This window comes from Anolis sagrei, chromosome 1 (assembly GCF_037176765.1).
Source record: "Anolis sagrei isolate rAnoSag1 chromosome 1, rAnoSag1.mat, whole genome shotgun sequence".
In the NCBI taxonomy this organism is placed as follows: Eukaryota; Metazoa; Chordata; class Lepidosauria; order Squamata; family Dactyloidae; genus Anolis; species Anolis sagrei.
The window spans coordinates 932633-959605 of NC_090021.1; the positions used below are offsets into that span (position 1 = coordinate 932633).

Here is a 26973-nt window from a genome sequence, read left to right on the forward strand (position 1 = left end):
TTTTATTGTTTTACCTTCCTAAGAAGATGAGCTTAGTAAGCTAGTGAGCTCCAAGACCCCTTTCTATCTAGAATTGATTTCTTACTACTTTTATATATATACTTCCAAACCTAAAGTTGCCTCTGCAATCCTGATCTATCCTATTGAATGGAAGCTAATCCTAATTCACCTCACGTAAGTTTCTGCTGGTTATGAACAGTGATTTTGGTACTCTGCTGTATTTTTTTCTTTAACGGTATTTTTTTTTTTGCCTTGGCTTTTTGGCCATGTGGGCATTCTCCATTCATTCCCCTTTCTTCTTCTGCCTTTGTCTTCCTTCCAGTGAGGACGCATTTTGCCTTTCTCCAGGCAAAATGTAGCTGCACTGATACTTTTGATATTTTATTGTTTTACCTTCCTAAGAAGATGAGCTTAGTAAGTTAGTGAGCTCCAAGACCCCTTTCTATCTAGAATGGATTTCTTTCTACTTCAGTATATATATTTCCAAACCTAAAGATGTGAAACAGCAATCTTGATCCATCCTGTTGAATGGAAGCTAATCCTAATTCACCTGAAGATTAGTTTCTGCTGGTTATGAACGGTGATTTTGGCACATTGCAGCTATATATTTTTTGTGGAATCACCCCAAGTGTGGATTGTTTTGAGCCTAACAGCTGCAATTCCCAACACTCCCACATGCAGCCCCCTCCCCTTAGCCAGCCTCTCCCCCCCCCCGCCACACCCCGCCAGGGTCCCACCTGTCAGCCTTGCACCACTGGATGCTGCGCACGGCCTGGTCATGGGCCAGGAAGGAGTGGAAGGGGAAGAGCCGGAGGGAGCCGTCCGCCTGGCGCACCCGCAGCAGCAAAGAGGTGGTGGTCAGGTCCCAGAGAGCCACAGTGCCTGGGCAGGAGGGACAAAGGTGTAGGTGAGGGCCGGCTGGCATAGCCCTGAGGCCAGGAGCATGGGCAGAGCGCTCTCTTACCATCATAGAAGCCGGCGGCCAGGTGCGCGTGAGGCCTGGAGGGCAGCCATGCCACACTGAAGCACTGACCACACTCAGCAGAGGAACCCTCGGCCTGGATGGAGCTGACCTGCAAGGAGGCCACGCACTGGACCTGAAGGAAGGAGCAGGTGGACGTGAGCGGACCCTGTGGAGGGCAGGAAGGCCTCCAACCTGCAAGATGGGTGGGGAGGGGGACTAAGGAGCAGGCCCAGCCCCTGGTTGTGGACACCTTGCTGACCCTTCCTCCCTGGCCTTGACTCCCTGCTCTACAAGAAGTGGGCAGCAGGCTGGAATGGAAGGAATGGCGCAGCCTGGAGGGGCCCAGGGAGGTGGCCTGATGATCTCGAGGGCCCCCTCCCTCCCTCCCTCCCTCCCTCCCTCCCTCAAAGCTCCGTACCCCCCCCCTCCCCTCCCGATGGTGGTCCAGGATTGAAAGAGAAGGGTCACCCACCTTGTAGATGGCCTGCCGAGGGGAGAGGCCTCCGCTGCCTAGGAGAATGATTTATGTTAATTTCCAGCCTTGGTACCCCGTCCTTGTTGGGAGTAAAGGCAATCTCACACACATTTCCAGTTTGTCCCTGCACCTGATTTAAATATGCATGTCAGCTAATGACTTGACCACCATTTGAAATGTGTTTTAGGTCACGTAAGCCATCTGAGCACATGTCTGGAAGGGTATATAATATAATATTATATATTACAATTACAATATATAATATTATTGTGGCGCAGCTGACTGAGTGTCAGCTGCATTAAGATCACTCTGACCAAAAGGACATGAGTTCGAAGCCAGCCCGGGTTGGAGTGGGTTTCCAACCATTGTGTAGCCCGTTGTCGACCTTTGCAACTTGAAAGACAGCTGCATCTGTCAAGTAGGAAAATAAGGTACCACCTTAAAAGTGTGGGGAGGCTAAAATTAATTAATTTATGGGGCCATAAAGAAGCACTCCAGCGGGGAAGCATGCGAGGAATGCAGAGGTACTTCATCAGTGTCGCAGGTGGACAATGAAAGCGACAGCTCCCCTGGCGGCCAGAAAAAGTGTAAGTCTGTATATGTCTTGTGACGATGTGTAAATTTTATTCCTTTGGTTATGTGTAATTTAAACAGTAGTTTAGGGATGGTAAGTATGTAGGATTGTGTTTTGTTGGAGATGGTGGCTTGGCGTTAGCTGAGTTGCCATGGCAACAGGGGCGGAGCCAACTGCCTCTTCATGGGGCAGCTGTTTTTGAAAAGTCAGTCAGTAAGCCGGTGAGCTACTGGGAAGACTGAGTCTCTGGGTGGAGATTCAGGGAATGTGTCTGTAGCCAGTGTGCTATAGGGAATTCTGTTAAATAAGCCTTTTAGCTTATTTGTTATATTAGGATAGTTGTCCAGAAGGGTTACGTCTGCTTATAGAAACTTCTTGAAGACTGTGCCTGAGATTACTCATGAAACATTACTATTGTAACCAATCAAGATTTGTGCCTCTTGTGAGGAAACAGTTAAACATGTTATACTCCTGTTAAAATAAACTTGTTACTGTTTTCCTCAAGCCTTGCCTGATACAGTTTCTCCTAAGTGAACAGCCTGCATAAGTAAAGTCAAGCCAGAGACAGTAAATGCTACGCTATCAAATGAATAAAGCCTTCTGTAATTAATAATTCCTTTATAAAATAGCTCTTAAGCTGATATTGATCGTTGCCCGGCTTCCCTCACAGATTAGGTGGCAGTAAGTTTTACCACCTGCTCCTTTACAAGTCTCTATGTCAGCGGTGAGGAAGGGGCCAGAGCTGATAATCCACATTCCTGCTTTGAACTGGATTATATGAGTCTACACTTCTGTATAACCCAGGTCCCCTTCCCCTCCCTCCTCAACCTCCTCTTTAGACACTCTGGACCACCACGCTCTGGTTGTTGTGAATAATATGGCAGAGGCAGCAGACCAAACTCAACAACATTGGGACCCTTCCAATGAACTCAGGTGGATGGAAAGACCCACCAGCCCACCTTGGCACAGAGACAAGTGCAGCGCTAAGGAGGTGAGCTGGGCTTCAAAGCAGATCATAAACATTCAGAGACAGACATCCTTGGGGCAGAATAATGAACTGGACCTCACAAGACCCCTGCCTTGGAGGGGGCCAGGGTTGAGGGAGGCGCAGACTTCTCCTGGGACAGAGCTCTGTATGTCCGGATGGACTGGAAGTGCCGCAGAACCCATACACGCTGTCCAAGGCTTGCAGAAAAAGAATGTCCTGCAATCCTTGGTGCAGAAGTGAAGGGATGAATGAATGGATGGTTTATTGCCCCAGCCACAGGCCACGGCATCAAATCATGTACCACCTCTAAAAGTACATATAATAAGCCCTTTCCAAGGTATATAAATATGGTAAATACATAAATAGAACCGCTCTGAGTCACCTGTGGGCTGAGAAGGGCGATATATAAATATGATAAATAAATAAATCTATATATAAAAAATTGCTCTGTGCATAATGAGTACCTTAAAAGCAAAAAAACTACTGGGCCAAATTATCTGAAATTTGGCAACAAAACTCCTCACAATCCAAGGAGTGACCATCACTGAACAAAACTCCACAAAAATACTTTTAAATTCAAAATATTACTATATTAAATAGACTCATAGAATAGAATTAGAAGGGACACTACCATAGTATTGTGGGAGAACAGAGAGGAAGGAAGGAGAGAAGAAAGGGAGGGAGGGGGAAAAGGGAAGGAATGTAGCAGGGAAAGGGGGAAGGAAGGAAGGAGGGAAGGAAAGAGGGAAGGTAGGGAGCAAAGGAAGGAAAGAAAGAGGTACCAAAGGAAGGAAGAAGAAAAAGTAGAAAGGAAAGAAAAAAAGGAGGAAAAGGGGAAAGAAGGAAGGAAGGAAGGAAAGAGGGAAGGTAGGGAGCAAAGGAAGGAAAGAAAGAGGTACCAAAGGAAGGAAGAAGAAAAAGTAGAAAGGAAAGAAAAAAAGGAGGAAAAGGGGAAAGAAGGAAGGAAGGAAGGAAAGAGGGAAGGTAGGGAGCAAAGGAAGGAAAGAAAGAGAGGTACCGAAGGAAGGAAGAAGAGAAAGTAGAAAGGAAAGAAAAAGGGGAGGAAAGGCAGGAAAGAGGTAAAGAAGGAAGGAAGGAGAAAAGGAAATAAAAAGGGAAAGAAGGAAGGAAACAGGGAGGGAAGAAAGGAGACAAAGGAAGAAGTAGAGAAAGGAGGAGTGAAGGAAGAAAAGAGAGAAGGAAGGATGAAACCAAAGAGCAAGAGAAGGAATGAAAGAAAGAGGTAGAGAAGGAAGAAAGGAGAGAAAGAGGAAGGGGAAGAAAAAGGGGGGAAGGAATAGGTAGAATCCTAGAATCCTAGAGTTGTGAGAGACCTCCTGGGCCATCCATTCCAACTCCATTCTGCCAAGAAGCAGGAATATTGCATTCAAATCACCTCTGGCAGATGACCATCCAGCCTCTGATTCAAAGCTTCCAAAGAAGGAGCCTCCACCACACTCCCTCCGGGGCAGAGAGTTCCACTGCTGAACGGCTCTCACAGTCAGGAAGTTCAGCAGTAGGTACCTCTCTTTCATAATAGTCCAGATATCTACCTCTACTTCGGAAATTCTTACTATAGGCCACAGCAACGCGTGACAGGGCACAGCTAGTAAGTAATAAATATTAAAATTTACTCCCAGGGATGCAGGAGTGGGGCTGGCTTTGCAGAGATGCCCAGCAAGACAGGAAAGCGAAGGGAAGGAAAGCAGAAAGGGAGGGGCCTTGGCAGCCTGCCCCCCCCCCAACTCCAGGCCAGGCTCCCCAGAGAGAGATTCCCCATTATCACCAACTGAAGTGGGGAGGGAGGGTGAGCACCCAGCCTTATCAGCAGCACCGTTCTCCTCCCCATCACTCATTCCTGCAGACAGATGCAATTACAGGCCTCATTAACTGATAAGCCTGGCTGGGCACACAGGCCGCTTCCCAGGAGGAGGAGGAGGAGTGGGGGGGGGGGGGCAGACGGGGAGGAGGAAGTGGGGCGGAACAAGGGGGCACATGTGTGGCAAGGGAGGAGCAAGGGGAGGAAGGGGCAGAGGGGGTGGCAGATGACAGTTTATAGTCACGGAATTGTCGAGTTAGAAGAGACCCCTGGGGGCCATCCAGTCCAACCCCCTTTTCTGCCAGAAAGGAAAACACAGTCAAAACAAAGCTGGTCGATCCCAGGTGTGGGCCAACATCAGCCCTCTGGGTGCTTTTGGACTCCCACAATTCCTAACAGTCAGCAGACTGGGTTGTTGTAGGTTTTTTGGGGCTATATGGCCATGTTCTAGAAGCATTCTCTCCTGATGTTTCACCTGCATCTATGGCAAACATCCCCACCTTCCTTTTCTTTCCACACACAGAGCAGAATCTGCCCCAGGTGCTCAGGGGGGCCATTCCTGAGGAAAAGAGACCCCCAAGGATCTTTCCTGGATGTCCTGAGGGACAAGGGAAACCCTTTGGGCCCAAATGACCACTGGCACAGCAAGAATGGCCAGAATACAACTTCAGTTCTGTTCTGGAAGGGTCCTTTTGCCCCACAGTGAGAAGGGCCAAGGCAAGGAAAAGGGCCTGCCAGCTGCACCTGCCTCTCCCTTGTGCACCCCTGGGCCCCTTCCTGCCAATGGCTCCCACATGCTCCCTTCCTGCCCACTAATAATAATAATAATAATAATGATCATGATCATCATAATCATCTATATAAATAAAAATGTAGTGTTAGTTTGTGGGATTAATAGAATTCAAAAACTACTGAACAAATTGACACCCAATTTGGACACGACACCTAACAACACAATGTATGTCCTTCACTCATAAAATAGATTTTGTCATTTGGGAGTTGTAGTTGCTGGGATTTATAGTTCCCCTACAATCAAAGAACATTCTGAACCCCACCAACGATGGAATTGAGCCAAACTTGGCACACAGTTCTCCCATGACCGACAGAAAATACTGGAAGGGTTTGGTGGGCAGTGTCCTTTGTTTTTGGAGTTGTAGTTCACCTACATCCAGAGATCACTGTGGACTCAAACAATGATGGATCTGGACCAAACTGGGCACGAATATTCCATATGTCCAAATATGAACACAGGTGGAGTTTGGGAGAATTGGACCTTGACATTTGGGAGTTGTACTTACTGGGATTTATAGTTCACCTACAATCACAGAGCATTCTGAACCCCACAAATGACAGGATCGGGGCAAACTTCCCACCCAGAACCCCCATGACCAACAGAAAATACTTAAGGCCATCCAGTAGGCCTGGGCAATCCATGGTTCTAAATGGTTCTAAAGTACTTACAAAACTAAAGTTCTGGTGGTGAAAATTTCAGAACTCTAACAAAACTCTCAAAATTTCATAATAAATGGCAGTTCCTAATTGGTTCTGTCATTAAAATCACCATTAATGAAATAATAATTAAATTTTGAAAGTTTTGTTAGAGTTCTGAAATTTTCACCACCAGAACTTTAGTTTTGTAAGTACTTTAGAACCATTTAGAATCATGCATTGAACAGGCCTACCATCCAGTCCAACTCCCTTCACCAGGGCAAGAAAACGTCAACAAAGCCCTCCTGACAAAGAGCCACCCAGCCATAGATAGAGATAGATATGATTCACACACAAAGAGATATAGTATCATAGATTTGAAAGGGACCCCTAAAGAAGGACAATAATATGTTGCATATTCCAGGATGGGCAAACCAGGCACTCTCCACATCAACACTGACAAAGAAACAACAAGGAATACTGTTTACCCACAAGCGGAAAAGACATTACATATATTAGAAACCAACACTTTCTTATTACTTTATTTTCCAGATCAACAGACTGGGCTGCAGCAACGCCTGGCAGGGGATGGCTAGTAATATAATAATAATAATAATAATAATAATAATAATATTTTATTTATACCCCGCCACCATCTCCCCAAGGGGACTCAGAGCGGTTAACATGAGGCCAAGCCCGACAACACACTCTCACTTGGGTGAGAGGGAGATCCTTCCTTCCTTCCTTCCGTCCTTCCCTCCCTCCCTGGGGTCCTCTCCTGTCAGCTCTTCCTACCTGTTACCTGGGCTGTCTGTTGGGCCCTCAGGGCCTCCGGGTGAGGAAGGCTGTAGAGCAGCACCTGCCCGTCCGAGAAGGCCGCGGCCAGCAGGCCCAGGCGGCTCATCTGGGGGGCCTGCAAAGAGGGCGGGAGAGCCAGGTCACCCACCCCTCCATGGGCACAAGCCCCCTCCCCCTGAGTGCCCCCCCTGCACTGCCCACAGAGCGTCACTGACCTTGCGCTGGACGGAAGGGGGCTCCCAGGCGCCGCTGGGGCAGAACTTCAGGTCCCAGATGCAGCCGTGGTCGGTGGCAATGGCAAAGGCCAGGCTTGGCTTGGTGGCTGACCTGAGATGGAGGGAAAGAGGGAGGGAATGGCAAGTTGGGAGGGAAGAGGCCTTGCCCCAGGTGTGTAGGGAGCCCTGAGCGTAGGTGGAGGGGCCCGTCTGTGGGGCATTCCTGCTACCTTGTTTCCTACCTCTGTTTCCCAGATCTGTGTCATTCAAGGCGTTTTGCTTCCTGCCTGCATGGAGAAGACCCTCCCCCCCTTTCTTCCTCTCCAAACTATAATTCAAACTATAATTAGATGAAGGGCTAGAAGGCATGATCATCAAGTTCGCAGACGACACCAAATTGGGAGGGAGAGCCAATAGTCCAGAGGACAGGAGCAGGATTCAAAACGATCTTGACAGATTAGAGAGATGATGGGCCAAAACTAACAAAATGAAGTTCAACAGGGACAAATGCAAGATACTCCACTTTGGCAGGAAAAACGAAATGCAAAGAGACAGAATGGGGGACAATGCCTGGCTCGAGAGCAGGACGTGTGAAAAAGATCTTGGAGTCCTCGTGGGGAGGAAGGTGAACATGAGCCAACAATGTGATGTGGCGGCAAAAAAAGCCAATGGGATTTTGGCCTGCATCAAGAGGAGCCTAGTGTCTAGATCTAAGGAAGTCCTGCTCCCCATGCTCTATTCCGCTTTGGTTTGACCACTTTACCTGGAATACTGTGTCCAATTCTGGGCACCACAATTCAAGAGAGATATTGACAAGCTGGAATGTGTCCAGAGGAGGGCGACTAAAATGATCAAGGGTCTGGAGAACAAGCCCTATGAGGAGCGGCTTAAGGAGCTGGGCATGTTTAGCCTGAAGAAGAAGGCTGAGAGGAGACATGATAGCCATGTATAAATATGTGAGAGGAAGCCACAGGGAGGAGGAGGAGGGAGCAAGCTTGTTTTCTGCTTCCTTGGAAACTAGGATGCAAGGGAACCATGGCTTCAAACTACAGGAAAGGAGATTCCACCTGAACACGAGGAAGAACTTCCTGACTGTGAGAGCCGTTCAGTAGTGGAACTCTCTGCCCCAGGGGGAGTGTGGTGAAGGCTCCTTCTTTGGAAGCTTTTAAACAGAGCCTGGATGGCCATCTGTCAGGGGTGTTTGAATGCAATATTCTTGCTTCTTGGCAGAATGGGGTTGGACTGGATGAGGGCCCAGGAGGTCTCTTCCAACTCTAGGATTCTAGGATTATATGCTCAGCTCTTGAAGTTCTGACTCTGCAACCCTGATCTATCCTAAGATACAGAAGGCTATCCTAGCTTGCTACACATACGTTTCGGCTTGTTATTTTTTATTATTATTATTATTAATAATAATAATAATAATAATAATAATAATAATATTGTGTTGTTGTAGGTTTTTCCGGGCAATATGGCCAACGTTTCGGCTTGTTATTATTATTATTATTAATTATTATTATTAATTATTATTATTAATTATTATTATTATTATTATTGGGTTGTTGTAGGTTTTTCCGGGCTATATGGCATTGTTCTGGAGGCAATTTTTCTCCTGACGTTTCGCCTGCATCTATGGCAAGCATCCTCAGAGGTAATGAGGTCTGTTGGAACTAGGAAAAATTGGTTTATATATCTGTGGAATGACCAGGGTGGGACAAAGGACTTTTGTTTGCTGGGGCTAGCTGTGAATGTTTCAGCTGATCACCTTGATTTGCATTCAATGGCTTGGTAGTGCCTGAGGGGAATCTTTTGTTCAACAGAAAGGAAGAAACCATGAAAATGAACAAAATCTGGCTACCAGTATTAAAAAACTCAAAAATTACAGCAGAAAAACAACAGAGGGGAAACAAACAGGCACATGAAATCACCCTCAACAAAAGATTCCCCCCAGGCGCTACCAAGCCATTGAATGCAAATCAAGGTGCTCATTTGAAACATTCCCACCTAGCTCTAGCAGACAAGAGTCCTTTGCCCCACCCTGGTCATTCCACGGATATATAAACCCATTTTTCCTAGTTCCAACAGACCTCACTACTTCTGAGGATGCTTGCCATAGATGCAGGCGAAACGTCAGGAGAAAAATTGCCCCCAGAACATGGCCCTAAAGCCCGGAAAAACCTACAACAACCCAGTGATTCTGGCCATGAAAGCCTTCGACAATACATTATTATTATTATTAAACTTTATTTGTACCCCGCTAGCATCTCCCGAAGGACTCGATGCGGCTTACAAAGGCTGAGGCCCCAGCAACACAATAGCATAACAATACAATTCAAAGCAAATCAAAAACATTAAAGCAATAACAGTAAAAACAACAACACAATACAGCATAAAACAATACACGTACTTCTGGTACTCTGCTAGATTTATAGTGGAATCACCCCAACTGAGAGCTATTTTGAACACCTACACCCAAGAGGATGCCAAGGCTGCTTCTTGCCCAGAGACAGGGACTGAGGTGGAAGTGGGGAAGTGCCTCCTGCCGACTCCCCTCCCCCCACCCGCATTCTGCGCTCACCCTGCGTCTTGCTGGAGGGTGCCAAGTTCCCAGAGCTGGAGCAGGGCCGGTCCCAGGTGGGTCCCCGAGAGGTGGTGCCGGTCGTCCATGCCGGGGTGGCAGTAGAGGGCCAGGTGCTGGGCGGCCGGGGCGCCCTCCGGGGTGGGGCACCACTCCAGCGCCCAGACCGGCCCCCCCACAAAGAAGGTCGTGTCCAGGCGCTCCGGGTGGGGCGGCAGGGCGCTGAACCTGGGAGGGAAGGCAGAGAAGGGAGAAAGGCTTTGGAGGGGGAGAAGCAGCAGCAATGCCTGGCTATGCATATGCATGCAAGTTAATGACTTGACCACCATTTGGGATGTGTATTAGGTCACTTAAACCTCTGGGCAGATGTTTGGAGGACTATTTCTCCCTCTGCTACCTTTTTTGGTTCTTTGTTTTTGGCTGAGATGCAACTATTTGGAGGGAAGAAGGCCTGCTCACTACCTTAAGCCCTGATTCATTACTCTGACTGTAACCACGGATTTGTTACCTGCACGAGAGTGCATCATGCAAGTCTTTCACTTTTATCTCTGTGTCTAAGCTAGCTATCTATGCTGATACGTTTCATCTATGCTGATGATTGTGCCATCACCGCTCAAGCAGGGAGTGCTTTGAGATGGTTGAACAGAAACTCTCTTCAGTGCAGGCAGAGAAAGAGGCCAGGGTTGAACATAAGTTGCTGAGCCAAATTCAAGGTGCAGGTCATAAAGCCCTAAACGATTGGGGCCCCACTTATCTCCGCAATCGCACCTCCTTCTATGGACCGGCGCGAGCTCTAAGATCTTCTGGGGAGGCCCTCCTCTCGGTCCCACCTCCGTCTCAAGCGCGGTTGGTGGGGACAAGAGAGAGGGCCTTCTCAGTGGTGGCCCCCTGCCTCTGGAACGCCCTTCCAAGGGAAATAAGACAGGCCCCATCCCTCCCCTGCTTTTGTGAGAGCTTGAAGACCTGGTGGTTTCAATAAGCCTTTGAAAATGACCAGTTCTAACTCAGCCCTACACATTCTCGAATACGGCCTTCTTCTTCCTACCAATTGCCCAGATCACTTCCTCTAATCGGCCCCGGAATGAATAGCCACAGACCCACACCTAATATTATTGTTGCCTGCCATAGCATTGCATTTAATTCCTGGGCCCCCTAGAATTTTTGGGCTTGCACAAATCTTGGCCCGGCCTTTTAAATTTTTTAATTGCCTTGAACAGGCAGGATTACTTTTAATATATGTGTGTTATGGTGACAATTTTTATGTTTATATTTTGTTAATCTTATGGTTATGTTGTTTTTACTCTGTATGTTTTGTGATATTACTTGGGAACTGCTCTGAGTCCCCTCGGGGAGATGGAGCGGTATATAAATAAAGTTATTACTATTATTATTATTATTATTATTATTATCAAGACCAAATAGTGATAGCAAAAGGAATGTACTAATTGGCAAACCAAGGGAGTAAGCTTTGACCGAAACAGCCAGATTTCTCAGGATCACCACCTGGAATTAGGGAGGAGGCGCTCCACAAGATTGAGAGAGAAGAAGGGACAAGGAGAGGCTTCCCAAGGGAAACGGAATGCTTTTGCGATGGCTTTCTGAATAAATATAGGGCCTGTGAATCTATAGTCTTCCAACGTTTGGTTTTCAAGTATAATGCTATCTTTTGCTTCATGCCTGATAACCATGCCTTCCTGTTCATGCTGAGATTCCTGTGTACTGCTGCCTTGGATTCATGTTCATGCTAAGATTTTTGTAAGGTGTTTTAGTTTCAAGGTCCTGCATCTGGATTTATTGTTTCAAATTTGCTTCTGTTTCTTCAAAGGGACTTTGGTTTTGCAACCACTTGGAGCTGAAATACTTTACTCCTGTGGATTTGTTTATAGGATTTTGGGACCTTCCTGTTTTCCGACAGATTTTGACTGGGTAATATTACATTTTACTTTGGCCACATCATGAGGAGACAGCAAAGCCTAGAGAAGGGAATGATGCTGGGGAAAGTGGAAGGCAAAAGGAAGAGGGGCCGACCAAGGGCAAGGTGGATGGATGGTATCCTTGAAGTGACTGGACTGACCTTGAAGGAGCTGGGGGTGGTGACGGCCGACAGGGAGCTCTGGCGTGGGCTGGTCCATGAGGTCACGAAGAGTCGGAGACGACTGAACGAATCAACAACAACAACAATATTACATTGATCAACTGACTATTTTGTGGATCTTTTCTTATTACCTGTTTGAATGCTTTTAACCTTTTTGGCTATTGCTATATTAATCTTTAATAAACTGCTTTGCTTTTTAAGTAAAGCAGTTTATTAAGAAAGGCTGAGAAAGGCAGTATACAAATACAGTAAATAAATAAAGGACTTTGGTGTGTTTACGGGTTCAAAGGTGCCAACCTCAGCCTTGGTGTGCAACAATCTGGGACTGACAAACAGGGAGGATGGAGCCTGGGCCCTGGCACTCAATGCCTCTTTGGCAAGAAGCTCTGTGCCGCTGGAGCCACGAGCTGGAAGCCCGACGTGCCAGCCTCGGGGTGATAGTTGTTGTTGTTGGAGCTCAGCCTGTGATTGTGTTTCAGGATCAGGTTGCTTTGGATGTGGGGAGTGATGTCAATAAGTTTCAAGATGGCAATGGTCTGGTCAATTATGCTGATGCAGAGAATGACCAGGAGACCCCTGTTCAAAGTGTATTTTCCCATGAGAATGTCCCTGAAGGGTGTGGGAATGATAGTGTACTCCCTGAATTGTTTCCAGGGGGTTCCCAGGATTTGGGGCTTGAAAACAACTCGGCACCTGCAGAAGTTAATGAGCAAATAGATAGGCAGCAGGAGATTAGTCAAAACAGACAAGCCAAACAGTGCTTTGGCGGTCTGCCAGGATCCAACAGAAAAAGATAAGGGAATCTCAATTAAAGTGAAACTAATTTCTGAGTGCTTGGGATAGCTTAACGAGGGGATAAAAGTCTCAAGTATGGGAAATGTAGCCAGATGAAGCATCATTTGGTATCAAGTTAAGTTCTCGTCATTGTTCATGGAAATCTAGCTTAGAAGATTCATGCTTAAGTATTTCTTGTTTCATGGTTTTGATTCTTGGATTTTATGACTCCTTCTTTGGAAGCTTTTAAACAGGGGCTGGATGGCCATCTGTCAGGGGTGATTTGAATGCAATATTCCTGCTTCTTGGCAGAATGGGGTTGGACAGGATGATGGCCGAGGAGGTCTCTTCCAACTCTTTGATTCTATGACTACAGACTCACGCCTTGGATTAATGTTTCCTGAATTATATTAGAGAAGTGTGGACTTTGTTTTCATGGAGTTTGCTGAACTTTATCCTGAACTATTTTGTTCCTGCTTATCTTCTTACCTAATTGGATTTACCTACTTCTTTAAAGTGTTTTTTTTTTACTTTGCTGCTTTTTAATTATCTCCAATAAAATAATTATTTTCCTATTCAGCGTGTGGTGTTTAAAGTTTTTTCCTGTCCTGGAGTGCAACAGTTGTGCCCCTACAAGGCATTCCTGACTGGCAGGGCTTTCTTGGCTAGACCTGCCCAGAGGGGCCTTGCCCTTGCCCCCTTCCCCCAAGGCCAAGAGTGTGAGGGGGCTTGTCCAAGTTCTCCCAGTGCCTCTGAAGTGATGGCCCATAATACAAGGCCATCCCTGGACATTCCCCTCTCCATCTCCTCAGGAGGGGAGTCTTGGCAGCGCAACCCCCTTGACAGCTGACACACACACAGTGTTTGGCCCAAGGGAAGACTGCACAGCCTGGGTGGGGGCCCACCCCTGCCCCCTGCAGGAGCCCCCCTGCCCTACACCCACCTGTTGACCCGGTAGAGGACGCTGCTCTCTTCCTGGAGACCCTCTCGCTGGATGGAGAAGAGCGGGGACTTGGCCTCCCTCGGGAGGTACTCCTCTGCTTCCCTTTGGAAAGGAAGGAGGAGGGCAGAGTGGGCAGGAGAAGGATGCCCCCCACCCCACCCAGCGCCCTGGCTCCTTCCCTCAGCCCCCCATGGACCCCGTGGCCTCCCTCAAGAAGGGGGAAAAGCCACGCACGCCTCCCCCAGGGAGCTCCCCCTCCCCTCCCACCGGAGCCACTCACCTCTCCGAGAGGCAGGCCCACTTCCGGGCAGAGGGCACCCACTCCGGAAACTCCCAGGGAGAGTGGAACTGCTCTCGGCTGTGGGACAAGAAAGCACGCCTTAGCTCTTGGAGGGGTCCGCTGGAGCTCTGAGACCCCCTGGAGAGGCCTCTCTCTCGGTTCCACCACCCTCTCAGGCCCATTTGGTGGGAAAAGGGGAAACAAGAGGGTGCCCTTGGGGGCTGCTGCTTCCAGATCTGAGAGGTCTCTTGCCAGGGAAGCCAGAAGTCCCTTAGATCCCCCTCCCCTTGCCTCCAAGGCCGGCCAAAGGCAGGCTCCCTGGAACCAGGCCCTCCTCCCCTTGTCCCCAGGCTGCCCACCGCATTATCCTGCCATCCCAGAGGCCTAAATACCCAGCGACTCACAAGCGATGAGTGACGGAGAGGGATTTCCACACCGGAAGCATGATGGAGTTGTGCAGGCCGTTGGGAGCGAAGCCTCGGCAATGGGTCTTTGGCCTCTGCGGAAGAGAAAGGGGTCAAGGCCCACAGAACCGCTCCCTTGGGGGGCCCTGCGTTGCCCCCCACCCCAACACCCTGGGAGAGGGCAAAGGCTGGAGAGGCCTGCGTTACCACTGGTGTTGCCGTGACGGCTCTCTGCGAGCCAGGCTCCAGCTCAGACTCCGAGGCCTCGCTCAGGAGGAAGTCGCTCTCCTCGTCTTCGTCCTCCTCGTACTCTTCCTCCTCGTCCTCCTCCTCCTCCTCCTGCAAGAGCCCCTCTTCCGGGGGAACAAAGTCTGCGTCCTCCTCCAACGTGTCCCGCCGCGGCTTCCGTCCCCGCGGCTTCCGGCCGGGTTCCTCGGGCTTCGGGGCGTCCTCGGAGGCCTCACTGCACAGCGGGGCGTGGCACACGGAGCTCAGCTCCTCGGCCAGTTCCTGCAGGTAGAGAAGGGCCCTGGGGGAAGCGCCCGAGAGAGGTGGGGGGGGGGGGTCAGTGCGACAAGAGCAGGGGACTCCTGGGAGGGAGGAGGCACCAGCCCTTGCATCTGTTGAGCCTTTAGAGCCCTGTAGGACCCTCTAGGTGTTTTGGACTCCAACTCCCAGCATTCCTCACAGCCTCAGGCTCTTTCCTTTCTCCCCCTATTTGTGTTTGTTTTGAAGGCCAGGTTAGGTACTTCAGCCAGCAGCAACTGTCATTGCTGAAGCTCATTCACTCGACTGCTGGCACTAGAACAGGCATGAGCAAACTTGGGCCCTCCCTCCAGGTGTTTTGGACTCCAACTCCCACCATTCCTCACAGCCTCAGGCCCTTTCCTTTCTCCTCCTATGTGTTTGTTTTGAAGCCCAGGCTAAGTACTTCAGCCAGAAGCAACTGTAATTGCTGAAGCTCATTCACTCTACGGCTGGCACTAGAACAGGCCTGAGCAAGCTTGAGCCCTTTCTCCAAGGGTTTTGGACTCCAACTCCCACCATTCCTCACAGCCTCAGGCCCTTTCCTTTCTCCTCCTATGTGTTTGTTTTGGAGGCCAGGCTAAGTACTTTAGCCAGCAGCAACTGTCATTGCTGAAGCTCATTCCCTCTACTGCTGGCACTAGAACAGGCATGAGCAAACTTGGGCCCTACCTCCAAGTGTTTTGGACTTCAACTCCCACCATTCCTCACAGCCTCAGTCCTCTGCTTTGGACTTCAATTCCCACCGTTCCTAACAGCCTGGGGCTCTTTCCTTTCTCCTCCTGTGTGTTTGTTTTGAAGGTGAGGCTACGTACTTCAGCCAGCAGGAACTGCAATTACTGAAACTCATTCACTCTACTGCTGGCACTAGAACAGGCATGAGCAAACTTGGGTCCTCCAAGTGTTTTGGACTCCAACTCCCAGCATTCCTAACAGCCTCAGGCCCTTTCCTTTCTCCCCCTGTGTTTATTTAGAAGGCGAGGCTATGTACTTCAGCCAGCAGCAACTGTAATTGCTGAAGCTCATTCACTCTACTGCTGCCTCTCAGGCCTGAGCAAATTTGGGCCCTCCAAGTGTTTTGGACTTTAACTCCCAGCATTCCTCACAGCCTGGGGCTCTTTCCTTTCTCCTCCTGTGTGTTTGTTTTGAAGGCGAGGCTAGGTACTTCAGCCAGCAGGAACTGCAATTACTGAAACTCATTCACTCTACTGTTGGCACTAGAACAGGCCTAAGCAAACTTGGGCCCTCCCTCCAGGTGTTTTGGACTCCAACTCCCACCATTCCTCACAGCCTCGGGCCCTTTCCTTTCTCCCCCTATTTGTGTTTGTTTTGACGGCCAAGTTAGGTACTTTGGCCAGCAACAACTGTCATTGGTGAAGCACATTCACTCTCCTGCTGGCACTAGAACAGGCATGAGCAAACTTGGACCCTTCCTCCAGGTGTTTTGGACTTCAACTCCCACCATTCTCCCTCCTCAACCTATGTCCCCTTGCACCACTCACGCTTTGGCCGCTCTCCGCTTCGGGCGCCCCCCAGGCGTGGTCTCCAGGCCGTCCTCCAGGCCCTTCTTCTCCTCCTCGGGAGAAGGCCCTTGCGACAGCTTCAGCAGGAGCAGCTCCGCCTTGGATTTGCGCCCACGCTTTTTGGGCACCTTGGCCGGGAGGGAGGGGCCGTTTGGGGAAGGGCCGGGGCTGTCGGTCACCACCACTCCGGAGCTCTTGGGGCGGCCCCCCCTCTGGCCAAAGCCTCTTTTTTTGGGCTTCCTCCCGCGGGTGCCCTTTGGCCGAGGAGGGGTGATAGTGGCTGGTGCCTCTTCAGGGTTGCCCAGGATGGGGGCTGCTGCACCATGGAGCTCATCATCTGCTGCAGAACAAGAAAAAGACCAGGTCAAGGGGGAAACTACAGATCTCATGTGCAAATACGTTTAAAAAGCAAAGCTTTTGGGTTTGGGAGGAGGAGGCAAAAGAATGGTTTAACCCAAGACAGCCTTCTTGCACAGACCTTAATAATATTATTATTATTAATAATAATAATAATCATCATCATCATCATCATCATCTTTATTTATACCCTGCCACCATCTCCCCAAAGGGTACTCAGAGCAGCTTACATGAGGCCAAGCCCAGCGATACATTACAGCAACATAAAATATAAACAACAAAATAACATCACAATAAAATAAATAAACCAATCAAGTAAAATAAACAGTGCAAAATAACATAATGGAAAATAGGACACAGTGGGCGGGCCAAACGCACAACATAAAATGATAAAACCCTGGATGAGATGGCAATGAAAAGGTGCATTTATGGGGGAAGAGGACCTTGTTTAATATAGAATCCTAGAATCAAAGAGTTGGAAGAGACCTGGTGGGCCATCATCCAGTCCAACCCCATTCTGCCAAGAAGCAGGAATATTGCATTCAAAGCACCCCCGACAGATGGCCATCCAGCCCCTGTTTAAAAGCTTCCAAAGAAGGAGTCTCCACCACATTCCCTCCGGGGCAGAGAGTTCCACTGCTAAACGGATCTCACAGTCAGGAAGTTCTTCCTCGTGTTCAGGTGGAATCTCCTTTCTTGTAGTTTGAAGCCATTGTTTCCTTGCGTCCTAGTCTCCAAGGAAGCAGAAAGGAAGCTTGCTCCCTCCTCCTCCTCCCTGTGGCTTCCTCTCACATATTGATACATGGCTATCATATCCCCTCTCAGCCTTCTCTTCTTCAGGCTAAACATGCCCAGCTCCTTAAGCCGCTCCTCATAGGGCTTGTTCTCCAGACCCTTGATCCTTTGAGTCGCCCTCCTCTGGACACATTCCAGCTTAGAGTCAATATCTCTCTTCAATTGTGGTGCCCAGAATTGGACACAATATTCCAGATGTGGTCTAACCAAAGCAGAATAGAGCATGGGGAGCATGACTTCCCTGGATCTAGGCACTATGCTCCTTTTGATGCAGGACAACATCCTATTGGTGTTTTTTTTTGCCGCCACATCACATTGTTGGCTCATGTTTAACTTGTTGTCCACGAGGACTCCAAGATCTTTTTCACACGTACTGCTCTCGAGCCAGGCCTCATCGTCCCCCATTCTGTATCTTTGCATTTCGTTTTTCCTGCCAAAGTGGAGTATCTTGCATGTGTCCCTGTTGAACTTCATTTTGTTAGTTTTGGCCATTCATCTCTCTAATCTGTCAAGATCCCTTCGAATGCTGCTCCTTTCCTCTGGAGTCTTGGCTCTCCCTCCCAATTTGGTCCCGTCTGCAAACGTGATGATCCTGCCTTCTAACCTTTCATCTAAGCCATTGATGAAGATCCTGAACAGGACCGGGCCCAGGACGGAACCCTGTGGATGGCACTCCACTCGTCACTTCTTTCCAGGATGAAGAGGAGGAAGCCTTGGGGAGAATCACCCTCTGGGTTCGTCCATTTAACCAATTCCAGATCCACCTCACCGTAGTTTTGCCTCGCCCACCTTGGACTAGTTTCTTTGCCAGAAGGTCATGGGGGACCTTGTCAAAGAAGGCCTTCTTGAAATCCAGGTACGCCACATCCACAGCTGATCATATCTTCATGATCAGCCAGTCACCACTCACAAAGAGTGGCCTAACAACATAAGCAAAAGACCTTGAAATAGGCAAAATCCAACTTACTAATGCCTTGAAAGATCTCTCCAGCTACTTCAAAAATAACCACCTGAAGCCTAACCCTGCCAAGACACACGTTTGTGCCTTCCACCTACGGTATATGTGAAAGAACTATAGTTTAAGCATTTAGTAAACTGACTGGTTTTCCTTGATGACAGAAAAGTGTTGGACTGGAGGGTCCCTGGGGGGTCTTCCAGATCCATGGCACTATGACTCCATGGTGGCCTGGGAACCACCTGAAACATACCTGGCTGCTGCTGCTGCTGTGGTGTCACCTCTTCTTCCTCCTCCTCTGGCTGCGAAGGCAGGGCTCCATGTGGCAGTGCCTCCTCCTCCTCAGGGCCCCCTGTCTTCTTGGGGGGGCTCCCTGTTGAGGGCTCAGTGGGGTCCTGCGCACAGGGGCACCCGGGGCTGGCCCCTCCAGTGTCCACGGGTGGGGTGGCCCCCCTGACTGCGACCCCCATGGCACAACCGGGCGCCGGGGGGCGAGGGTCCATGGAGGCCCCGAGGTGGGTCAGGAAGGGGCTGCTCCCCCCATCTTCCGCTGGGCCCACCTGCAAAGGCAAGAATGGCAGAGGAAGGTGAGAGGCTGAGCTGGGAGGAGAGGCCCGAAAGGAGGCCCCACGGAAGAGGGAGAGGCCAAGCGTGGGGCACAATAATAATAATAAACGAAGAAGAATAATTGATTATTATAATTAATAATAATAATTAATAATAAAATAAATAATAAATCATCCTGCCTGTGTAAATAAACATAATAATAACCATAATAATAATAATAGCCCGAAAAACCCCACAAGAACCTAGCGATTCCAGCCATGAAAACCTTCGACAATACAATAATAATAATAATAATAATAATCTTTATTTATACCCCGCCACCATCTCCCCAACAGGGATTCGGGGCGGTTTCCATGAGGCCAAGCCCAAACAACAAATTACAGTAAAATAAGATACGAGTTACAATAAAGTAAACAACACCGCAGTAAAACACAGAACATATGACAATATATCACATATCACAATGCAGCCGTGGGCTTAAATGGCAGGACAAGAGAGTCTGCCTGAAGAAGGGCTTATTATTATTATTATTATTATTATTATTATTATTATTATGTTTGTTTATTTATTTACACAGGCAGGACAATTCCACCATGGGGTCCCTCTCTTGAGGCCCGTAAACAGAGGAATAACCTCTTCATAATAAGCAAAGCTGCTTCTGAAGCTTAGGAGCCTGGAGGAGACGCCTTCCTTCTCTGGATGCCCATCTGTTTGGAGGGATCGAGTGGTGCCTTCCTGCCTTCCAGAGAGGAGTGGGTTGGGCTGGATGGCCTTTGGGGGACCCTTCTATGGAATGCAGACTGTCTGAGAGCCTGGGGCAGCCCCCTTCCTTCTCTGGCTGGCCATCTGTTGGGAAGGATTGAATGGTGACTTCCTTCCTATTTTCCTTCCAGAGAGGAGTGGGTTAGGCTGGATGGCCTTTGGGGGGTTCTTCTATGGAATATGGACTGCCTGGGAGCCTGGGGCATCCTCCTTCGTTCTCTGGCTGGCCATCTATTGGGAAGGATTGAGTGGTTGACTTCCTTCCTTCCTATCTTCCTTCCAGAGAGGAGTGGGTTGGGCTGGATGGCCTTTGGGGGAGCTTTCTATGGAATACAGACTCCCTGGGAGCCTGGAAGAGAGTTCTTTCTTCTCTGGATGGCCATCTGTTGGGAGGGATCGAGTGGAGCCTTCCTGCCTTCCTTCCAGAGAGGAGTGGGTTGGGCTGGATGGCCTTTGGGGGACCCTTCTATTGATTATTTACTAGAATAGACTGGAGGAGAGTCCTTCGTTCTCTGGCTGGCCATCAGTCAGGAGGGATCGAGTGGTGCCTTCCTTACTTCCTTCCTTCTTTCTAGAGAAGGAGTAGGTTGGACTGGATGGCCTTTGGGGGACCCTCCTATGGAATATGGACTGCCTGGGAGCCTGGAGGAGAGCCCTTCCTTCTCTGGCTGGCCATCTGTCGGGAGGGGTCAAAGTGGAGCCTTCCTGCCTTCCTTCCAGAGAGGAGTGGTTGGGCTGGATGGCCTTTGGGGGACCCTTCTATTGATTATTTACTAGAATACTCTGGAGGAGAGTCCTTTGTTCTCTGGCTGGCCATCTATCAGGAGGGATCGAGTGGAGCCTTCCTGCCTTCAAGTGGAGAGGAGTAGGTTGGACTGAATGGCCTTTGGGGGACCCATCTATGGAATACAGACTCCCTGGGACCCTGGAAGAGAGTCCTTCCTTCTCTGGATGGCCATCTGTTGGGAGGGATCGAGTGGTGCCTTCCTTCCTTCCTGCCATCTTTCTAGAGATGAGTGGGTTGGACTGAATGGCCATTGGGGGCTTCTTCTATGGACTATAGACTGTCTGGGAGCCTGATGCAGTCTCCTTCCTAATCTGGATGGCCATCTGTTGGGAGGGATCAAGTGGAGCCTTCCTGCCTTCATGAGAGGAGTGGGTTGGACTGGATGGCCTTTGGGGGACCCTTTTATGGAATACAGGCTCCCTGGGAGCCTGGAAGAGAGTCCTTCCTTCTCTAGATGGCCATCTGTCAGGAGGGATCAAGTGCAGCCTTCCTGCCTCCCTTCCAGACAGGAGTGGGTTGGGCTGGATGGCCATTGAGGCCTCTTCTACGTAATATAGACTGCCTAAGAGCCTTCCTTCTCTGCCTGGCCATCTGTCGGGAGGGATCAAAGTGGAGCCTTCCTGCCTTCCTTCCAGAGAGGCGTGGGTTGGGCTGGATGGCCATTGGGAGACCCTTCTATGGAATACAGACTCCCTGGGACCCTGGGGGATCGTCCTTCCTTCTCTGGCTGGCCATCTGTGGGGAGGGATCGAGTGGTGCCTTCTTTCTAGAGAGGAGTGGGTTGGACTGGATGGCCTTTGGGGGACCCATCTATGGAATACAGACTCCCTGGGACCCTGGGGGATCGTCCTTCCTTCTCTGGCTGGCCATCTGTGGGGAGGGATCGAGTGGTGCCTTCTTTCTAGAGAGGAGTGGGTCGGGCTGGATGGCCTTTGGGGGACCCTTCTATGGACTATTTCCTATTTACTAGTCTGGAGGGGCGTCCTTCCTTCCTTCTCTGACTGGCCATCTGTCGGGAGGGCTTGAGTGTTGCCTTGTGTCCCTACCTCCTTCCTCGCCCTCAGGGCCGGCGCCTTCCCCGGCCTCCTTCCCTCTCTCTCTCTCTCCGTCCGCCGCCTTCTCCGTCCCTTCCGGGGGCTGGGCAGCCAAGATGGCGGGCGATAGGGAGAGGCGCCGCCGCTTTAGCGTCACTTCCGGCGCCTGCATTTCCCTCCGCACATGACAGGGGGCGGTGCTCCGAGGTTTCTCTCCAATCGGCTTCGAGGGAGTGAGCTGCCAATCACGCTCTCCTCCAATGGGAGGGCAGGAGGAAGGGGGCGGTTCCTTTTGAATGAGGGAGGCCTCTGTGGGAGAGGCCTGTGTTTTGGAATGGTAGAGGCCTGGTCTAAATTCAAGCAAACTATAACTCCCTTTGAGGAATCCTAGAGTTGGAAAACACCTGGTGGGCCATCCTCCAGTCCAAGCCCCTTCTGCCAAAGAAGCAGCAGAGAGTTCCACTGCTGAACAGCTTTCACAATCAGGAAGTTCTTCCTAATGTTCAGGTGGGATCTCCTTCCCTGTAGTTTAAAGCCATTGTTCCATTGCGCCATACTCTCCAAGGCAGCCGAAAACAAGCTTGGTCCCTTCTCCCTAGGATACATCTTGATCCATGGCTGTCATCCTGTCTCCTCTCTCTCAGCCTTCTGGGCACTCACAATTCTGGGCACCACAATTCAAGAGAGATATTGACAAGCTGGAATGTGTCCAGAGAAAGAGGGCGACTAAAATGATCAAGGGTCTGGAGAACAAGCCCTATGAGGAGCGGCTTAAGGAGCTGGGCATGTTTAGCCTGAAGAAGAGAAGGCTGAGAGGAGACATGATGAGAGCCATGTATAAATATGTGAGAGGAAGCCATAGGGAGGAGGGAGTAGATCAAGAGTCTGGAGAACAAGCCCTATGAGGAGCGGCTTAAGGAGCTGGGCATGTTTAGCCTGAAGAAGAAAAGGCTGAGAGGAGACATGATAACCATGTATAAATATGTGAGAGGAAGCCACAGGGAGGAGGGAGTAGATCAAGAGTCTGGAGAACAAGCCCTATGAGGAGCGGCTTAAGGAGCTGGGCATGTTTAGCCTGAAGAAGAGAAGGCTGAGAGGAGACATGATGAGAGCCATGTATAAATATGTGAGAAGAAGTCATAGGGCGGAGGGAGCAAGCTTCCTTTCTGCTTCCCTGGAGACTAGGACGCAATGGAAGAATGGCTTCAAACTACAAGAGAGGAGATTCCACCTGAACATGAGGAAGAACTTTCTGACTGTGAGAGCCGTTCAGCAGTGGAACTCTCTGCCCCGGAGTGTGGTGGAGGCTCCTTCTTTGGAAGCTTTGAAACAGAGGCTGGATGGCCATCTGTCAGGGGTGATTTGAAAGCAATATTCCTGCTTCTTGGCAGAATGGGGTTGGACTGGAGGATGGCCCAGGAGGTCTCTTCCAACTCTAGGATTCTATGTTCAGCAGTGGAACTCTCTGCCCCGGAGGGAGTGTGGTGGAGGCTCCTTCTTTGGAAGCTTTTAAGCAGAGGCTGGATGGCCATCTGTCAGGGGTGATTTGAATGCAATATTCCTGCTTCTTGGCAGAATGGGGTTGGACTGGATGGCCCAGGAGGTCTCTTCCAACTCTATGATTCTATGATTCTCTTCTGCTGGCTAAGCACGTCCAGCTCTTCCATCTGCTCCTCATGGGGGTTGTTCTCATGGCCCTTGATCATGTTAGTCACCCACTTTCTCTGGACAAATTCCAGCTTGAAGTCAACCCCTTCCTTCAATTGGGCGTTGCAAGCAACGTAGTCTGACCGGGCAGAATTCCAGGTGCTCCTCATAGGGCTTGTTCTCCAGACCCTGAATCCTTTGAGACACCCTCTTCCTCTGGACTCCTTCCCAGAATTGGACACAGTGTGATTCCAGGTAAAGTGCTCTGACCAAGGCAGAAGAGAATAGAGGAAGAGCAGGACTTCCCTGGATCTAGCCACAAGGCTGGAAGGCCTCTGCTCAGTGGATGATCTCCGCAGAGAGCTGGACAGGGGGAGTGTGTTCCTGTTGGTTCTCTTGGACCACTCAGCGGCCCTTCCACTATTGGCTGCTACTTCCTGGCGGATGTCAGGTGGTGCCATACCGGCTAAGCAGTGTAATGTCTCCAGTGGTGTGGGTCGCAGGCACCCCGTGATAATGCGGCATGTCTCATTAAGAGCCACATCCACTGTTTTAGCGTGGTGAGATGTGTTCCATACTGGGCATGCGTACTCAGCAGCAGAGTAGCACAGCGCAAGGGCAGATGTCTTCACTGTATCTGGTTGTGATCCCCAGGTTGTGCCAGTCAGCTTTCGTATGATATTGTTTCTAGCACCCACTTTTTGCTTGATGTTCAGGCAGTGCTTCTTGTAGGTCAGAGCACGGTCCAGAGTGACTCCTCCCAGGTACTTGGGTGTGCTGCAAAGCTCCTGTGGGATTCCTTCCTTCCCAGGTAATGATCCTCAGAGCTCGGGATGCTTGTCTGTTCTTGAGATGAAAGGCACATGTCTGTGTTTTAGATGGGTTGGGGATCAGCTGGTTTTCCCTATAATAGGCAGTAAGAGCACCTAGAGCTTCGGAAAGCTTCTGTTCTACCAACTCAAAGCTCCTTGCTTGAGCAGTAATGGCACAGTCATCAGCATAGATGAAACTCTCTGTCCCTTCTGGCAGTGGCTGGTCATTTGTGTAGATGTTGAACATGGATGGAGCAAGCACACTCCCCTGAGGCAGGCCGTTCTTCTGTCACCCAAGGACCAAGGCAGAGACATCTCCAGCTCATCCCCTGTTTGGGTATCAGCCAGCACGCCAACGACTTAAATCTAGACATAGTTTTCTAAGATCTACAGAGACACTCGCTGGAACACCCCAGCAAGCGAGAGTCCAAAAGTGGCAGGCCCAAACCCAGCACCTCAACCAATGGCTGATACCAAATGAGAGACTCCCCGCTGGGCACACAGAAGACTGGGCGACTTGGAAGGCACTGAACAGACTGCGCTCTGGCACCACGAGATGCAGAGCCAACCTTCAGAAATGGGGCTACAAAGTGGAATCCTCGGCATGCGAGTGTGGAGAGGAGCAAACCACTGACCACCTGCTGCAATGCAACCTGAGCCCTGCCACATGCACAAGGGAGGACCTTCTTGCAGCAACACCAGAAGCACTCCAAGTGGCCAGACACTGGTCAAAGGACATTTAACCAACTACCAAACTCACAAGTTGTGTATTTTTCTGTCTGTTTGCTTTGTTTCTGTTAGAAATGTAATATATAATGGACTGGTTGTTCTGACACGACAAATATATACTCAGCGGCCTTCGATACTGTAAACCACAGTATCCTTCTGGGGTGCCTTGCAGGGATGGGTCTTGGAGGGACTGGTCTGCAGTGGTTCCAGTCCTTCCTGGAGGGTCGTTCCCAGAAGGTGTTGCTGGGGGACTCCTGCTCGGTTCCACAACCATTATCCTGTGGGGTCCCGCAGGGCTCAGTATTGTCCCCCATGTTGTTTAACATCTACATGAAGCTGTTGAGTGAGATCATCCGGACTTTTGGAGTCTGATGCCATCTGTACGCAGATGACACCCAAGTCTATCACTCCTTTCCACCAGATGCTAAGGAGGCTGGCCAAGTCCTGAACTGGTGCTTGGCCGCTGTGACGGTCTGGATGAGGGCGAGCAAACTGAAATTGAATCCAGACAAGGCAGAGGTCCTCCTGGTCAATTGCAAGGCCGAACAGGGTATAGGGTCGCAACCTGTGCTGGATGGGGTCATACTCACCTTGAAGGCACAGGTTCGCAGCCTGGGAGGTCTCCTGGATTCATCACTGAACCTGGAATCCCAGGTTGCAGCGGTGGCCAGGGGAGTTTTCGCACAATTAAAACTTGTGCACCAGTTGTGCCCGTACCTTCGGAAGTCAGACTTGGCCACAGTGGTCCACGCTCTCGTTACATCTAGGATAGACTATGGCAACGCACTCTATGTGGGGCTGCCTTTGAAGACGGTTTGGAAGCTTCAAATAGTCCAACAAGAGGAAGCCACGTGAATAACTGGGGTGGGATACAGGGAGCACACCACTCCCATGTTATGCCAGTTCCACTGGCTGCCCGTTTGCTACCAGGCACAATTCAAAGTGCTGGCTTTGGCTTAGAAAGCCCTAAATGGCCCCGGCTCGATTTACCTGTCCGAACGCATCTCCCCCTATTTACCATCGCAGATATTAAGATCCTCCGGGGAGGCCCTACTTTCCGTCCCGCCATTGTCACAGGCACGATTGGTGGGGATGAGAGATAGGGCCTTCTCGGTGATTGCCCCCCAGCTATGGAACTCCCTTCCTTGTGAGATTAGGTCGGCCCCTCCCTCCTGTCCTTTAGAAGGATGCTAAAAACTTGGTTTTGGGACCAAGCTTTCAGGACAGGGCAATAAGGCAGCAATAAGAAAGATCACCAGGCCAATTAGATTTGATGTGGATGACTAGGACGGTTTTAAATGGTGTATTTTAATATTTTGATAAAAGTTTTTAATGTGTCTGTATATAAGAATTTGTATTCTGGCATTGAGTGTTTGCCCTGTGCTCCGCCCTGAGTTCCCTGAGTCAGGGTGAGAAGAAGGGCGGAATATCAATGTTTTAAATAAATAAATAAATATATTGTTGAAGGCTTTCATGGCTGGAATCACTGGGTTGTTGTAGGTTTTTCCGGGCTATATACATCTATGGCAAGCATCCTCAGAGGTAGTGAGGTCTGTTGGAAGTAGGAAAATGGAGCAATCTTTTGTTGAGAGGTGATTAGATGTCTTTGTTTGTTTCCTCTCTGTTGCTGAGCTGTTCTAATTTTAGAACATCTAATCACCTCTCAACAAAAGATTCCCCCAGGCACTTCCAAGCCATTAAATGCTAATCAAGGTGGTCAGTTGAAACATTCCCACCTAGCTCCAGCAGACAATAGTTCTTTGTCCCACCCTGGTCATTCCACAGATATATAAACTTATTTTCCTACTTTCAATAGACTTCACTACCTCTGAGGATGCTTGCCAGAGATGCAGGCGAAACGTCAGGAGAGAATGCCTCTAGAACATGGCCATATGGCCCGAAAAAACCTACAACAAACCAATAAAATAAATAATTCCTTTAAGGCAGAATGGGGCTGGATGGGATGACCCTTGGGGTCCCTTCTAGCTTGTCCCTGAAGGTGCTTCTATTCAGGCGCCGTCCTGGCCACCGTCCCTCCGCAAGGGACAGAACTCTCCTTCTTTGGGGAGAAGTTGGATCATGCCTGCCTTAGCTGTGCCTTTCTGCTTGGGAGGGGGTTGGACTAGAAGCAGTGACACAAGCGAG

At 49.7% G+C, this 26973-nt stretch overlaps 1 protein-coding gene across 1 annotated transcript in view; it reads right to left on the bottom strand.

The window, feature by feature from the left end:
• GTF3C2 (general transcription factor IIIC subunit 2) overlaps positions 1-21782 on the bottom strand; it is a 35228-nt gene extending 13446 nt beyond the window's left edge. Inside the window, exons 1-13 of the mRNA XM_067468961.1 lie at positions 21653-21782; positions 18744-19050; positions 16363-16720; positions 14543-14864; positions 14336-14430; positions 13932-14009; positions 13652-13753; positions 9840-10067; positions 7262-7373; positions 7044-7161; positions 1437-1474; positions 965-1097; positions 738-882 (exon numbers count right to left, since the gene is read on the bottom strand). Coding sequence (XP_067325062.1) covers positions 738-882; positions 965-1097; positions 1437-1474; positions 7044-7161; positions 7262-7373; positions 9840-10067; positions 13652-13753; positions 13932-14009; positions 14336-14430; positions 14543-14864; positions 16363-16720; positions 18744-18993 — 1979 coding nt within the window. The 5' untranslated portion in view covers positions 18994-19050; positions 21653-21782. The remainder of the gene's footprint in view (positions 1-737; positions 883-964; positions 1098-1436; positions 1475-7043; positions 7162-7261; positions 7374-9839; positions 10068-13651; positions 13754-13931; positions 14010-14335; positions 14431-14542; positions 14865-16362; positions 16721-18743; positions 19051-21652) is intronic.
• Between the last annotated feature and the right edge of the window lie 5191 nt (positions 21783-26973).